The 17,471-nt window shown below is 46.2% G+C and overlaps 2 protein-coding genes across 2 annotated transcripts in view; both read left to right on the forward strand.

Moving 5' to 3' along the window:
- LOC129438994 (protein NLRC3-like) overlaps positions 1-17,471 on the forward strand; it is a 469,470-nt gene that overhangs the window by 295,033 nt on the left and 156,966 nt on the right. The window lies entirely within an intron of this gene.
- On the forward strand, positions 8,627-13,680 carry LOC129418175 (uncharacterized). The gene is made up of 2 exons (XM_073862471.1): positions 8,627-13,146; positions 13,497-13,680. Exon 1 carries the CDS (start codon positions 8,627-8,629, stop codon positions 12,941-12,943), a length of 4,317 nt encoding a protein of 1,438 aa, XP_073718572.1. The 3' UTR covers positions 12,944-13,146; positions 13,497-13,680.

The raw sequence follows: 17,471 nt of genomic DNA on the forward strand, positions 1-17,471 counted from the left end.
ACAAGCAGCAGAGGTTATAAACAAGTGTACTACACTGTATGCAACACTGCTTGAAAATCTCAAACAGAGTTTTGAGGACAGATTCTCATCAACACATTCACTGCTGAATCATTGTTTAAAAGTCCCTTTAGTGGAAGATGAAGCAGCATCTCAGCTTGAGATGATTGAACTTTCTGAAAATGACAGACTTAAACATGTTCTAAGGGAAGAAACTTTGGAGTTTTGGAAATATCCCAATGTTAAAAGGCAGCACTAAAACTATTGTCTTTGTTTGGGTCAACTTACATCTGTGAATCACTTTTATCAACACCGAAACAAGTGAAATCAAAGCATGGCTCTGTCCTGACTAACACACATGTGAAAGAATTACTACAAACTGAATACAAGCCAGACTTATCAAAGATTGTGGAAAACAAGGAATGTCAGGTCTCCCACTGAGTCAAGTAAAAAGGGAAAGGCTGATACAAACATTCAAAACCATGAAAACTATTGTGTATGTAATTACAAATTCTAATAAGCAATTAATTGTAAAAGTCCTTGTGAGAGACATTTGTTGTGTGGCTCTTTGAAGTAAATGTTCCTTTTTTTGGCTCATCATGCTGAAAAGGTTCGCCACTCCTGGCACTCCTGGCATTAGGTTGTCCCGTGTGAAAGGAACAAATGACTCGGAGGACCCGAAGATGCGACAGGTGAACTAATCAATTCTCTTTCCGGCACAGAACCAATACATGTCACGCAGACACACAAAATGAATGAATCATTCTGCGAGACAACTCGTTCCTGAGTCATACTAAAGATTCGTTCAAATAGAAGGAATCGTTAATGGACGACCCATCACTAGACGACAGGCTGTACAGCAGCTTTGAGGAAAATAAAAGTTTAAACTGTCAAAACTTTAAAACGCATGCAAACAATACACTTTCAGCATAAGGATGCAATTATCCCTGATAGCTATGTGTTGTATATGCTGTCTGATGGGGATGTGAAGACACGTTGCTTTGTTAGGACCGGAGAGTGTCCTCATAGAAAATACACACATCTCTGTAGAAATCCAAATTGTCCACAGATCTGGGGCCTAGGGTGGCCATTCATGCCAGTTTCGCCCGTGTCATAAAGTCCGTTCACGGAAGGGAACTTTGTTGCCTTTATAGTTTGTTTCCGGCGGACCATTAAACAGTTGCCACTGACCTGAGAGCTGTGACAGTCAGCTGAGCTCTCTGATATCGTTCATGTTGTGCGTTCATGTCAAATATGTGAGTAATCACGCATATTGTTACATCTTTAGCACCTTGTGCCTGCTATTGTGAATGTTCGATGTTATGCCAGTGTTTATATATGCAAATTACGATCGCAACGCGATCGCCGTAATCTGATATGTATATTAGCCATGTTAGCATTGTACACGCTGATGTTCACGTGCAACCATGTGCTTCGCACTATATTTAATAACTGTTTGAGTTCATGTTATATACTGTTCATTTACTTAACTAAACTAATAGTTATGTGTAATGTTTACATGACATGATGTTTTAATCACATAACTGAAACTTAACTACTGAAGTGAATGTATACAGATTTATTCGTTTATATGTTTATTTACAGACCACAACGTAATTCATCATTACTCTCCATACTCCTACCAATGTATATATGGCTATCATTGCTTGGCTGCTTAACTATAATAAATAGAAGTTTGAGGAATTACTTCTCCATTGACTGATTCTCTAACAGGAATCTTTATCCTTATTTATCCTGTGACACGTGTCCCGAGCTCTCATCAGCGTCGCCCTGGAAACCAAGCAGTCACACCTGTACCTGCTCGTTATGGGCTGAGCGGCCACACCTGCGCCCCATCAAGCATCAGCTTTATAAACCTGGCAAACAAACACAGAGGGGAGAGATGTCTCCACAAAACTCGGCTAACCTTTGTTTCTCTTACCCCCGCAGAGAGCAGTGTGTGACCGCCAGTCCCAGCACCAAGGGAGAGCACGGACCCACACAGCACAACGCCTTACATAGAAGAGGAAACAAAGCACCGAGCACCAAACCACCTCACGTTATCCTTCTTTTCCCCACTAAACCACTAATAAAATCCACCCTCCGGGGTTTTTACTTGCATTCTCGTGTCGTGTGCTTCTTCACCCCGCCACACTGGTGGAGAATGCGGGCAACTCAGTGAAGAAGACACAGACAACGACCCCTTTACACTCAGTTTTCCCCTCTTGGATTAGTTTGGACAGATTTTATTTTTTTCATTTGTTTCTCTTTTGGCTCACATTCCCTCTCTGTTTCCCCAGGTGACGCTCCTCCCCCGAAGATGGAAGAACTGCTGAAGCACCTCACAGAGGTGAGCATTCGCCAGCAGCAAATCATGGAGCATATGGCCTCCCGGCAAGGGGAAACGGAGCGTGAGCTTTCCGCGCTCCGCATCGCTGCTGCCCAGCGAACTCCGCTACCTGACCCCCGTGTCCAGGCGACACAGTTGCTGCCGAAAATGACAGCGCATGATGATGTAGCGATGTATCTCCAGATGTTTGAAACCGTTGCTGTGCGGGAGGCGTGGCCCAAGGATGAGTGGGCACGGATTGTGGCCCCGCTCTTAACTGGGGAAGCGCAACGGGCTTATTTTGCGCTGACGGCGGAACGAAGTGCTTCCTATGAAGAGTTGAGGAAGGAGATCCTCGGCCGGGTTGGATTGTCACCGATCAGCGCTGCCCAACTTTTCCACGAGTGGGCCTTTGACTCACGGCAGCCGGCCCGAACTCAAGCCGCCAATCTCTCTCGCCTTGCCCAACACTGGCTACTGGCCGGGGATCCCAGCGCGCATCAGGTAGCGGAGCGTGTAGTGGTTGACCGCCTCCTTTGAGCCCTGCCCCGCCCACTTCGTCAAGCAGCTGGCATGCGGAACCCATCCAACATCGACGAGCTGGTTGAGGCCATCGAGCTGGCGGAGGCCAGCCAACACCGGGAGGTTGGGGAGCGAGCGTCACCTTTTCCCCGGAGGGTGGTCCAGGAGCGACGCACGCCGGAGGGCACCCAGCGACCAGTGAACAGGCCGGCGGTTCCCGGGCTGCAAGATGAGCCCATGCCTACTGAAGCACCCCGCTCTCCTGGACGACCCTGGCTGGCAGGCTGCGCCGTGCATACAGAAAACGCACCGCGGGCGGAAGTGAAAATAAATGGCCGCCCGTTCCTCGCCCTTCTTGACTCCGGCAGTGCCGTCAGCCTGATCAAGACGTCTGTCCTGCCCCCGCGAGCTGAAACCAAGGCAATGCTGCCCATCACCTGTGTGCACGGCGACACCCGAGACGTCCCAGCGTGGCGCGTTACCATCGCTGCGCCACCCGGCGCCTGGCCAGTTGACGTCGGACTCGTCAAGGACCTGCCAGTGCCAGTCCTGCTTGGTAGAGACTGGCCAGGATTCGACCGCCTGCTCGCCGCCATCACCCAGCCTGTCAGCTTTGCCGGGAACCGCCCAGTCCGGAGGACCACAAAGAGGCCACGACGGCGTCCCGTGTTGCTGGCCTCGGACAGCCCCAAGGATGGTGAGTCACTCCCTCAAAGTACTAACCTTTACTTTGATTTGTATCAGCAGGTGACTGGAGCTGGGGCCTTCGCCAAGGAGCAACACGAGGACGACAGATTGAAACACTGCTGGGCCCAAGTGAGAATCGCAGAAGGGAAGGAGCTTCAACCTGCACCCCATCCCATTCCCCACTTTGTGGTGAAAAATGGCCTGCTTTACTGTGTCGCACAGCGTAGGGGGGAGGAAAAACTCTTGATGGTCGTCCCACGCACCAAGACGGAAGCATTGATGGAGATAGCCCATGCACACCCTATGGCAGGCCACTTAGGAGCCCAGAACAAAAATATAGCGCCTCCGCGACCGATTTCACTGACCAGGCCTGGAGGCTGAAGTTAAGCGTTTCTGTCACGCCTGCCCAACCTGCCAAAAGACGTCACCACGCTCCCCTCCCCCAGCCCGCTTATACTGTTGCCCATTATTGAGGTGCCCTTCGATCGGATTGGGATGGATCTGGTAGGGCCGTTGCCGAAGTCCGCCCGGGGGCATGAACACATTCTTGTCATCGTGGATTATGCCACCCGCTACCCTGAGGCCATTCCCCTCCGTAAGGCCACCACAAAAGCGATCGCCCAGGAACTGTTCCTTCTGTGTAGCCGGGTCGGCATCCCCTCCCAAATACTGACTGACCAGGGCACCCCATTTATGTCCCGGATGATGGCTGACCTCTGCAAGCTCCTCAAGGTCCAACAGCTCCGCACCACAGTGTACCACCCCCAGACCGACGGGCTCGTTGAACGCTTCAATCAAACACTAAAGCAGATGTTGCGGCGAGTGGCTGCCGAAGACAAGCGAGACTGGGACAAGATGTTGCCATATGTGCTCTTCGGTGTCCGGGAGGTCCCACAAGCCTCCACTGGCTTCACACCGATTGAGCTACTCTTTGGTCGGCAGCCCCGCGGCCTGTTGGACATTGCCCGAGAGGCCTGGGAGCAACAACCAGCGGTGCACCGAACCATGGTGGAACATGTGAGGGACATGCGAGAGCGGATCGACCGGGTCATGCCTATTGTCCGGGAACACCTCGCCAAGGCACAACAGGCTCAGCAACGACACTACAACCGGGCAGCCCAACCACGGGAGTTCCAGTGAGGTGACCACGTTCTGGTCCTGGTCCCCACGGCTTACTGCAAGTTCCTGGCCACTTGGCAGGGTCCGTACACCATAACAGAGAAGGTCGGCCCTGTCACCTACCGTGTCCGGCAACCAGGTAAAAGGAAAGAGGACCAGCTCTACCATATTAATCTCCTGAAGCGTTGGGTCGGGACCGGACCCCAGCTTTCTGCCTTGGCCAACTCACCCCCCGTGGTTGTTGACATGGACCCTCAACTCTCGGCCGCTCAGAAGTCGGAGCTGCAACACCTGGTCAGCCAGTTTTCTGATGTGTTCTCCCCCCAGCCTGGGCGGACCCACGTCTTGGAACATGACGTCCGCACACCACCTGGAGTTATCATCCAGCAGCGGCCTTATCGTGTCCCAGAGGCTCGGCGACACGCCATCGAGGAAGAAGTTCAGGAGATGCTGAAATTGGAGGTCATCGAACCATCGCGCAGCCCATGGTCCAGCCCCATCGTCATGTTCCAAAACCCGACGGCACCTTCCGCTTCTGTAACGACTTCCGGCGTCTAAATGAAGTCTCAGAGTTTGACAGTTACCCGATGCCCCGGGTCAACGAGCTGCTGGACCGCCTAGGGAGGGCCCGGTTTATCTCGACACTTGACCTCACCAAGGGTTACTGGCAGGTCCCCTTAACAGAACAGGCCAAACCGAAGACGGCCTTCTCAACCCCAAATGGCCATTGGCAGTACCGGGTCCTTCCCTTCGGCCTACACGGGGCGCCGGCCACCTTCCAGCGGCTGATGGATGTCCTCCTGCGACCACACCAGCTCTATGCAGCCGCCTACATCGATGATGTCGTCATCCACTCTGAGACTTGGGAAGACCATCTGGAAAGGCTGCGGAAGGTGCTGTTGGAGTTACGCCAAGCTGGCCTGACCGCCAACCCTCGGAAATGTCACCTGGCCCTCGCCTTAGTACCTGGGCTACCAGGTGGGTTGGGGCCTTATCACACGACAAGAGAAGAAGGTGGCCGCTATCCTCTCCGCGCCACGGCCTGCCTCCAAGACTCAGGTACGGGCCTTTTTGGGGTTGGCGGGTTACTATCGCTGCTTCATCCCTGACTTCTCCTCCTTAGCATCTCCCCTGACAGACCTGACCAGGAAGGGGCAGCCAGAGAAGGTCCTTTGGACCGCAGAAACGGAAGCAGCGTTCCAGCGGATAAAGACGGCTCTCACTTCGGAACCAGTGCTTCAAGCCCCCGACTTCAACCGCCCCTTCCTGCTACAGACAGACCCATCCGACACTGGTTTAGGAGCCGTCCTGTCCCAGGGCCAGGCCAGCGAGGAGCACCCGGTGATTTACATCAGCCGAAAGCTGACCCCAGCAGAGCAAAGGTATGCGACCGTTGAGAGGGAGGCTTTGGCAGTCAAGTGGGCAGTTCTGGAGCTGCGGTACTACCTCCTCGGTCGCCACTTCACCCTTGTCACCAATCACGCTCCTCTGCAGTGGATGGCCCGAGCAAAGGACACGAATGCCAGGGTGACGCGGTGGTTCCTTGCGCTCCAGGACTTCAACTTTACCGTGCAACACCGGGCAGGGACGGCCAACGCAAATGCTGATGGTCTCTCCAGGATATGGGCAGCTTTCGCAGGTCTGTCAGGGTCCACTCCCCGCCCTCCCCCAATCTCCCCACTTCTCCATAGGAACAGGACGACGCTTAGGGGGGGGGAGTGTGACACGTGTCCCGAGCTCTCATCAGCATCGCCCTGGAAACCAAGCAGTCACACCTGTACCTGCTCGTTATGGGCTGAGCGGCCACACCTGCGCCCCATCAAGCATCAGCTTTATAAACCTGGCAAACAAACACAGAGGGGAGAGATGTCTCCACAAAACTCGGCTAACCTTTGTTTCTCTTACCCCCGCAGAGAGCAGTGTGTGACCGCCAGTCCCAGCACCAAGGGAGAGCACGGACCCACACAGCACAACGCCTTACATAGAAGAGGAAACAAAGCACCGAGCACCAAACCACCTCACGTTATCTTTCTTTTCCCCACTAAACCACTAATAAAATCCACCCTCCGGGGTTTTTACTTGCATTCTCGTGTCGTGTGCTTCTTCACCCCGCCACAATCCGCTATGAGAACAGCGAATTAAACTAGATGTGGGAAGGCTTCCGCACATAAGATGGTCCTTCGAGCCGGATATAGCAAAAGTAAATAATATGGATACTGCAGCTAGCAATGTAATAGATACAATGGATCGGCCTAAAAGACAGAATCAATTGCCTGCTTACCTGGGTGACTATGAAGTTGTTTACTCACCTATTGTGGACCCTCCTCTAATCGCTACCTCCCATGCTCACAGCCAGCATAAAAGCTCATCGAGGAAACCGTCCCATAGTAGAGCCAGCTCTCATTCTAAATCCAGTAGCCAATCCAGTATTGTTGATACTCATGCTACATCTGCACTTACAAGCAGCCAAGCAGCCATACTAGGGGAGAGAATAAAGCAACGCCAGTACAATGACCTCGTTCAACAAATGGAGGAGGACAGGTTGGCAAAGCTGGAGTTACAGCAACTACAAACTCAAACTAAAGATGCCCAACGACCTGCTTAGGAAGAGGCTCTTATGGCAAAGGAGGCTTTAACTAACCAACTGGAAAGACGGCGGAAATAAAAAAGGCAGAAATCGAACCGGAGGTGGCCAAGATGGTGAGTTCTCTGCTTAGCATTGACACGAGTCAAATTGATCCAGAAACTCAACCATCACCAGACTCAACCCAGCCGCAACCTCAGTTTCTACACACCAGGTCAGTCCAACCAGCTATGTTACAACAGTCACCCTTTCCAGTATCCTCAACAAAATCAGTAAAGCAGACTGTTCCAGAGGCACAGAGTGCATTCAGGGCCACGCCTATAATTCAGTCAACGCCCAAAGCTCCTCAGTCATTACATGAGTCCATGCTCTCGCAAGCCTCAGCTTCATCCACGTCATTGCCCTTGTATGTCGTCAGTCAAGATTTAAAGGGGTCTCATGTTGCTTATTCTAGTCAGAGCATACCAACGGTTAATCAGCCCCCTTTAGTCCCTAAGCCATTACAACACTTCACACCCCTGAAATCAGCAGTAACCCAGTTTATCACACCACATACAGACAGTGTTCTGACCTCACAAGCTATACATCCTGTAGCAACCGTTACATCTGCCTCAAATGCAAATAGCTTGCCACAATATGGAGCAGCTCAACCTGTCAGTCAGGCCCAGCCTTCTACAGCTACTAGGAAAATAGGGACCAACCTATTCAGCCCTACATTCAATCCTCTACCTTATCCACCTCCATCTGTTCCCAGCACAGGATACATGCCTCAACCCGGAACAGATCTCTTAATGGCAGCAGCCTATGGCATCCCACGCCCTACGTTACCCGTCTTCGAAAGTGGCACTGAAAGTGACTTTGCTCTGTTGAAATTGGCCTTGGACAATCTCTTAAGCTACCATACTCACATTGGTGAGCAGTACAAATATCAAGTGTTGTTGAGCCATCTGAAATTCCCTAGTGCCCAGCAGCTGGCTAAGGCATATATGCACCATCCACAACCATATACTGCTGCTTTACAAGCCTTACAGGAGAAATACGGCCAGCCTAGGCAGCTCGTACAGTCTGAGTTAGGAGCTATAATGAGCACTCCCCCCCTCAAAATGGGTGATTCCAATGCCTTTGACTCATTTGCCTTATCCGTCCAATCTCTAGTGGGCATGTTAAGAACTTTGGAAGGACAAAATGGGTATGAGCTTATGTGTGGTTCGCACGTAGATCGTCTTCTGGGAAAAATGCCACCTGCTTATTGAGACAGCTTTGCAAAATACTGCCTAAGCCATGGCATTCTCCAAACTGGTAGTGATTGAACCTAAACTCTTCCTGACCTGGCAGTTTGGTTACAGACAAAGTCACAAGCAAAACGTATCTCAAGCCGAGCAGCTGCTATGTTCCAGCCTGATAATACAAAATCATATGGGAAGAGTAAGGGAACCACACCTTATAGAGAGCGATCGACACCTATACTTTTGACCTCTGAAAAGGCTGCCAAACCCATTGAACATACACAGGCTAAAGTTGCCTCCAAACCAAAGCCCTACTGTCCTCATTGCGACAACAGAGAACATTATCTCAACTCCTGTGATAAATTCAAAAGGTTGAACACTACCCAGATTGTCACATGGATCACAGAAGGTAAACGTTGTTGGAAATGTGGTAGAAATCACTCAGTGGACTCCTGTAACCTCAAACGGCCATGTAAAGTCTGCAGAGAACTGCATCTTACTGTATTACATGACTCTGTAAAGGACACTTCGAAAGCTGTGCTGCTGGTGAGTTCACCATCTACGCCAATCTACCTGGACAGGCCTAACCGCTCACAGAAAGTTATGCTTAAAGTTGCCAAAGTACTTCTGCACAATGGTGGCCAGATGATTGAAGCCCATGCTGTTCTCGATGATGGCTCCGAAAGAACCATTGTTCTTCCTCCTGTCGTTCAGCAGCTGAAACTACATGGAGTTCCAGAGGTTCTTCCTTTACAGACAATCCAACAAAGTCATACCGCAGTCAAAGGAGCATCAATAACCTTTGAAATATCTCCAATTGACAGACCCACAGAGAGGTATGTCATCCGAAATGCCTTTACTGCTCCCGGTTTAAGTATCGCTGAGCATGATTATCCAGTGACAGCACTGCAGAAGGCATATCGCCATCTAAAAGGTCTACCACTACTACCTGTAGATAGGGTACAACCCTTACTCCTCATAGGGTCTGATATGCCAGATCTCTTGATTCCCACTCAGCCCGTATGTAAAGGACCACCAGGTGGCCCCATTGCTATATGTACCAGGCTTGGTTGGGTGCTGCAAGGCCCAATGAATCCAATTCAGCCCCCTAGAGGTCAACAACAATGTCTGCACATTCTCACAACTCCACCCCGTGATGAGCTGTATCAGCATGTAGAACGCTTATGGCAAATCGATGTTTTGCCATACAATGAAAAGGTGATCGTTAGGTCTAAACAGGACCAACAGTCTTATGACCTTTTACAGTCAGCTACTGTCAGAGTAAATGTGAATGGTGTTTTACGCTATGCTACACCATTGTTAAGACGTACACCTATCACCTTGCTTCATGCAGACAAAAATGCTGTGATTCCCAGTCTACGAAATATTGAGAGGAGGTTGGCAAAGGATCCTAAGCGAGCTGAATCCTACTGCTCCGAAATTCAGAAGCTGGAATCAGCAGGATACATTGCCAAGATATCAGCAGAGGAAGCAAACAAGACAAAGGAATCCTGGTTTATTCCGCATCATATGGTGTGCCATAATGAGAAGGACCGAGTAGTATTTAACTGTTCATTTCAGCACCAAGGGCAAAGTTTAAATGAGCAACTGCTTCCTGGACCGGCACTGGGTCCATCTCTGCTTGGAGTCATAATGAGGTTCCGACAGCATGCCATTGCAGTCAGTGGTGACATCAAGGGCATGTTTCACCAGGTGTGTCTGTTACCGGAGGACAAATCAGTGCTACGATTCATATGGAGGGATATGAATAGGGAAGCTAACCCAGACATCTATGAGTGGCAGGTCCTTCCTTTTGGCACAACATGCAGTCCCTGTTGTGCCATTTACGCCCTACAGCATCATGCCCAAGAGCACAAAGACACCATGACTGGCTTAGCTAACATAGTGGAGCACTCATTTTATGTAGACAACTGCCTGCACAGCACTCCAGACCAGGGTGATGCCAAAGGTATAATAGATGGACTGCGTCAGTCTCTGATGAAAGGAGGTTTCGAAATAAGGCAGTGGGCATGTAATGTACCTGCAGTTCTCAAGCACCTGCCACCAGAGGCCAGATCTGATAGCAGCGAGCGCTGGTTGTCCCAAACTAGTCATGACATGCAAGAACTTGCCCTCGGCCTTCAATGGAACTGCCTTGATGACACTCTTGGGTATAAGAACCGATCGGCAGAGACTGTCCAACCCACAATGAGAAACTTGTACAAGACTTTGGCAAGCCAGTTTGATCCCCTGGGGTTTATCATACCATTTACCACACGGGCTAAGACACTCATTCAAGACCTTTGGAAACATAACCTAGGCTGGGATGATCCAATTGAACCTCTTCATTTGCGGGAAAAATGGCATACATGGGTTGCAGAAATTTCTGACATCACTACACTACAACTGCCACGTTCTTATGTTCCGGCCTATGCAGACACTCCTTCCACTGTCAGGGAATTACATGTCTTTTGCGATGCCTCAGAAAGAGCATACGGTGCAGTAGCCTATCTTCGGGCCACAGATGAACTAGGTGAAGTTCATGTTGCTTACGTCTTAGCTCGATCCAGAGTGGCTCCCCGCAAATGCTTATCCATGCCACGTTTAGAACTGTGCGCCGCACTTTCTGGAGCCCAAATGGCCAACGTAATACAGGCTGAACTGACTCTTCCGATACAGCAAATCACATACTGGTCTGATTCCACTACCGTGCTGCATTGGTTGAAGTCCGAGTCATGCAGATACAAGGTGTTTGTGGGGGCTCGAGTATCTGAGATTCAGACACTGACAGATGTGACTAGGTGGAGATATGTTGACTCAAATCAAAACCCAGCTGACCATATCACCCGAGGTCTTACCTTAAAGGAATTAGCAGGTCCTCACCAATGGAGATCTGGACCAAGTTTCTTGACTCAAACCTTAGATATGTGGCCATCGTCACCCACACCAGAGATTGAACCTGAACCTACTGAACTGAAAAAAGCATCCTTTCTTGGAGTAGTCACAATAGCTTCTGGCTCAATCCCTCCAGACCTTGGTCAGTTCAAAACTTGGAAAGAACTAGTTCAAGCCACTGTTAGGGCCTGTGATGGGGCGGCTACCCACACTGACACTCCTAAAGCCTCAGACTACATTCAGGCAGAAAAGCTTCTTTTGGCACGTGCACAGCTCGACTCTTTTCCTGAGGAATTCAAAGCTTTGACAGCTGTACACCCCATTCCTACAGATAGTCGCTTAAGTTCCCTCGCCCCAGAGTATGATAAAGATACAGGTCTTATAAGAGTAGGTGGACGACTCCGTAGGGCAGAAGCTTTGTCTCCAGACATTATCCATCCTATAGTTCTAGACCCTAAACATCATGTTACAAAGCTACTTATTCAGGATGCAGACCAACGGCTTCATCATCCTGGTGCAGAACGAGTTCTCGCAGAGCTACGACGCAAATACTGGGTGATTAGAGGTCGCGAAGCAGTACGTAAGCACCAACGTTCCTGTTACAATTGTCAGTTTTGGCGTGCCAAACCACAAACCCCACAGATGGCAGATCTTCCTCCCGCTAGGCTACGTCTGTTCAAACCACCATTTTACTCTACCGGCACAGACTGCTTCGGCCCCTTTCATGTAAAGATAGGACGCCGTCAAGAGAAAAGATGGGGTATTTTGTACAAGTGCCTAACAACAAGATGTTTGCATCTAGATCTCCTTGAACACTTGGACACAGATGCCTTTCTTCTTTCCTTGCGACGCTTCATAGCTCGAAGAGGGAAACCCTTTGAGATATTGTGCGACAACGGTACCAACTTTGTAGGAGGGGACAGAGAGCTTAGAGACACATTTAACCAAATGTCCCAGGAGCTTCAAGAACAGTTGGCTGAACAGCAGATTCAATTTCGCTATAACCCACCAAGTGCTCCACACTTTGGCGGAACATGGGAGCGAGAGGTTAAATCCGTCAAGTCAGCCTTGCGAGTGGTTCTGAGAGAGCAGTCTGTACCCGAGTCTGTCTTGCAAACATTATTAGTGGAGGTGGAAGGAATGCTCAATTCAAAGCCACTCGGTTATGTCTCATCAGATATTGCAGATCCAGATCCTGTGACCCCCAATATGCTGCTCATGGGGCGCCATGATGCTTCTCTACCGCAAGTCCTCTTTGACTCCAACCAACTCTTGGGGAAACGTAGGTGGAGACATAGTCAGGTATTGGCCGACCATTTCTGGACTGCTTTCATCCGCTACTACTTACCAGAACAACAGGGTAGACAGAAATGGAGATCAGATGGCAAAGAGCTGGCAGTGGGGCAAGTTGTACTTTTAATTGATCATCAACTTCCACGAGCTCTGTGGCCTGTGGGTACTGTGGTGGAGACATATGCAGGGGCTGATGGAAGGATTAGAACAGCTAAAATCCAAGTCAGAAATAAGATGTACATTCGCCCAGTTGTAAAACTCATTCAGATTCCCCAAGTTATAGATGATTAGTCAAACGGACTTTCTTAAGGGAATCAATTATCCTGACAGATAATTGGGGGCGGCTATGTCATAAAGTCCGTTCACGGAAGGGAACTTTGTTGCCTTTATAGTTTGTTTCCGGCGGACCATTAAACAGTTGCCACTGACCTGAGAGCTGTGACAGACAGCTGAGCTCTCTGATATCGTTCATGTTGTGCGTTCATGTCAAATATGTGAGTAATCACGCATATTGTTACATCTTTAGCACCTTGTGCCTGCTATTGTGAATGTTCGATGTTATGCCAGTGTTTATATATGCAAATTACGATCGCAACGCGATCGCCGTAATCTGATATGTATATTAGCCATGTTAGCATTGTACACGCTGATGTTCACGTGCAACCATGTGCTTCGCACTATATTTAATAACTGTTTGAGTTCATGTTATATACTGTTCATTTACTTAACTAAACTAATAGTTATGTGTAATGTTTACATGACATGATGTTTTAATCACATAACTGAAACTTAACTACTGAAGTGAATGTATACAGATTTATTCATTTATATGTTTATTTTACAGACCACAACGTAATTCATCATTACTCTCCATACTCCTACCAATGTATATATGGCTATCATTGCTTGGCTGCTTAACTATAATAAATAGAAGTTTGAGGAATTACTTCTCCATTGACTGATTCTCTAACAGGAATCTTTATCCTTATTTATCCGCTATGAGAACAGCGAATTAAACTAGATGTGGGAAGGCTTCCGCACAGCCCGACACGTCCCGAACATGTTTTCGGGTGCGTTTTCAGGAAGTTTCGTTGGTCGACCACATACGTCATCAAGGTTTAATATTTTGGGTTCAATTTTAGAAAAGCAACCGTTACATTTCAAGGTAAGAATGAAACTACAATGATTGTATGTCTTAAAAGAAATAAATCTTTATTTTCTAATGTATTTTAACTGAAATGTGAGAACTTCGATGAAGTATGCCATCGTATCCGGGGGGCGCACCCGAGGTCCTGTTCGGGATGTGTCCGGCGGAGCTGGCACGAATGGCCACCCGTCTAGCAATGGCAGCGTTGGCTTAATTAGAGGACATTTTCAATGAACGAATCCGGAGAGAATGAATTTTTAGGGACCACAATAATTTTCTGGCCCACGATGATGACTGGCTTATTTCAGATTTCCAAGGGCTATACTCTTGGAGCTCTGCACTGAGTTGGGTCAGAATTTGGAAATAGAGACAGTGAGGAGCCACGCATTACACGTACCTTTACAGGTGCTTACTACACTTGGTTTCCTGATAACTGGTTCTTTCTAAAGAGAACTGGCAGACCGCTCAGGAGTAAGCCAGTCGTGTTTGAGCAGTGCAATGCCAGCTGTATGAGACGGGACGCAATTTGGAGGCTGTTATAAGGCCCTGACAAGGTTTGCTGCATCATACTGGCCTGAGGAGTGCTGCACAATGTCACGCACAAGCATGGCACACCCATTGGTGAGGTGGGGGCACCACCAGATGACCCTGACCCAGGACCAGTATATGTGCAGCACATTCAACAAGCTTTTCAGGACCATCAACATGTAAGTGCAACAAATAGTACTCAAATAGTTCATTTGTTGACCAATTCCTTTAATGAATTGCTTATTTCTGTGCTTATATATGATGTTTGTTAATGGGGTTTGTTTGATAGGTCGACACCTCTATAGTTATGCACACTTGACTAGATGTTCATCTTAAACTCTTTTTATAACAACTTGGTTTTTATTTCATGTTTTAAGCATTATTTATCAAATCATCAGAATACAGACAGAAATAACAACACAAACACAATATATACACAACAGATAAACACAAAGTACAGATGATAAATGATACAGATGAAGATTAGAAAAAAGAAGAGAAAGTTAACTCTTAAAATCTGATGAACACTTCACACAACTCTCTGTCGAGCTTTGACATTGATGCTGTTTCTCTTTATTTACACGACTGTCAACCTCCAGGACTTTTAAAATAAAGCATCACCTTCATTTTCTTACTGTTTGTGTGTGAACTCATAAAACTGTCAGTGTGTCATTATATTATACTACATACATATCAATACATTCATCTCTTACATTGACATCAAATATTCAGAGGAAATAGATGAAATGTGTTTTTGTATTGTTGTAGCTCATGTGTATGTGATAAACAGATTGTTGACATGTTTATTATGTTGAAGATTTCATTTCTATCACTGACTGACAGCACTAATAGTTTGTTTTTCTATCTCTTCATCTGACACTGATGATGATCTCATATCTTATTGACTTTCTCTTTCATTTTTATTCAGGACTCATGGTCAGATTAGGATATAAAGATGTCTGATCTTCAGTATAATTTGATGGTGAATAAGAAGACACAATAGTGACATCACTTCATCTTATCCGTATGAGTTGATTATTCAGTACAGGATCTGATCTGTAACTTTATCCAAATCTGACTATTTAAATTTTGACTATTTTTTATTGAAGTTTATCAATGTCTTACTGAAATAGACAAAGACAGATGAAAGCAGATGTTGCTCTTTCAGTATTGATGAGGTCTTTGTGATGTGAAAGCTGCTCATTTAGACACTAATCCTCCTCCATACCAACAGAGATGAAGACTTTTGATGTGAACACTGATAACAAAGATCTGAGACCTACTACAAATAACACAAACATAAAACTGCTAACTATAGTTAAGTCATGCTTGATTTTCTTAAGGACAATTCATCTCATGTGCATTACATCTCATGGTGCTTTCATTCTTCACTCATTCATGTCAGTACAGTCTGCACACCAGCGACATCTCGTGGACTTTGATTGTATTGCATCAAATGAGTCATTCTGGACCAAACCTGAACTCAAAAGTAATATTTAATACATTTATAAACTGATGATTTTACCCCTGCTGATGTAAAACATTTCTGTTAGTGTTGATGTAAAACTAAGAGTAAACACAAGCTGTCAGAATTTATGTGTGAAACAGGTCGAGTCATTCACTGTCTCTCTTTCATCTTTCTCTGAATCTCTCTCTCTCTGTGACATGAAATAAACATATTCAATAATCTAAACTTTACTGATATTAATTGTAAGATCACTGTATGGACAGCTGATATAATTGATAGAAGAAGTACTACATGTTACTGCATTAACATGAACAAAATGATCCTCATGAAGACTAAAAGACAGCCTACTGTTACACTGTCCACATGTGAAGCTGAGTTTATGACATTAACTGTGACTGTACACGAGTGTTAGAAAACATTGATGGACTGAAATATCAATCTAGAGTTTATGAAGACAATCAGGGTGTCATAGCGTCAGCAAAAAATCCTGTAAACATGTGGACATTAAATGTCATTTTGTGAGGTCTGTGATAAAGGAGGACAGAATTAGTCTGAGATACTGTCCTACTATAAATAAACAAACATAAAACTATGCTATAGTTAGGTCATAGCTACTTGATTTTCTTAAGGAAACTGTAAGAATGATTTAATATTTGTGTGCATAGTGCATTTGATTGTTTGTTGTTGTTTTCAGGGTTTAATAATTTACTTCTGATTTTAGGTTGAATTATTAAGTTGATTCATCATAGTTTAATTTAATATTCAGAAAAACTTCTTGATTTTAATATGGAAGCCACCAGTGAACGGTTAAACTTCACTTATCACTCATAAACCTCAACACTTAACACACAAACCTCAGTAACACTAACAGTAAACAAATCTCATCAACTCAAAATGTGAATTGTTAACTCTACCACAACATTAATAACAATCAGTGATAACACAAACAATACAACCATCCTATAACAACACTTAAATGATACTTACTGTAATACATGATGGGTAAAACAGCTCAATCTATAGACTAAAATAGGCTAAAAAGATCAACTCCATTCTTTCTATGTGTGTTTCTCTTACTCAAGTATGAAAGAGTGTTTGTGTTGTGATGGTTGTGAGTTTGTGATGTGAAGTTGTACACAGTTATTTTATCTTGTGAAACATTTCTCTGTTCTTCCTTTATTAGACAGTAAACACATCTTAAAGATCTCTCTATAATAAATCACTAAATGTGTCTCTATCATTTAAATGAGAACTGCATCACACTATGATTAATACAAACCCATATGACTTTACTCCTTTATTTCAGTTTAATCATTGTTGATGCTGATGTGTTTTGTTTTATGAGTTAAAGTAAACACACAAATGTTAACGCAATACATTAATGATTTCTCCTCGTTTATAAGTTAAATCTGTTAAATTAGTTGTAATAATGTTTAAAAATAATGTAAATCTGTAATGCTCGTTTACTACCAGCAGAGGGAGAAAAACATCAAGCGATTGATCATCTTGTCGGTGACGTCACATGTTTAAAGTAAAAGTAAATGTTTAGCGTTTAACTTTTCCATTCCCCTGAAACCTAATTTACTGCGTTATAATTTGATTTTTGTGTTTTTATGTTATTATTATTTTGTTTACAATTATGCTGCTTGGTCTTTTTGTTAATGTATATCATTGAT

The sequence above is a fragment of the Misgurnus anguillicaudatus genome, chromosome 24 (genome assembly GCF_027580225.2).
Source record: "Misgurnus anguillicaudatus chromosome 24, ASM2758022v2, whole genome shotgun sequence".
Lineage (NCBI taxonomy): Eukaryota > Metazoa > Chordata > Actinopteri > Cypriniformes > Cobitidae > Misgurnus > Misgurnus anguillicaudatus.

Coding starts and splice junctions, on each gene's coding strand:
- LOC129418175 (XM_073862471.1), top strand. CDS start 8,627: ATGTTCCAGCCTGATAATACAAAATCATATGGGAAGAGTAAGGGAACC.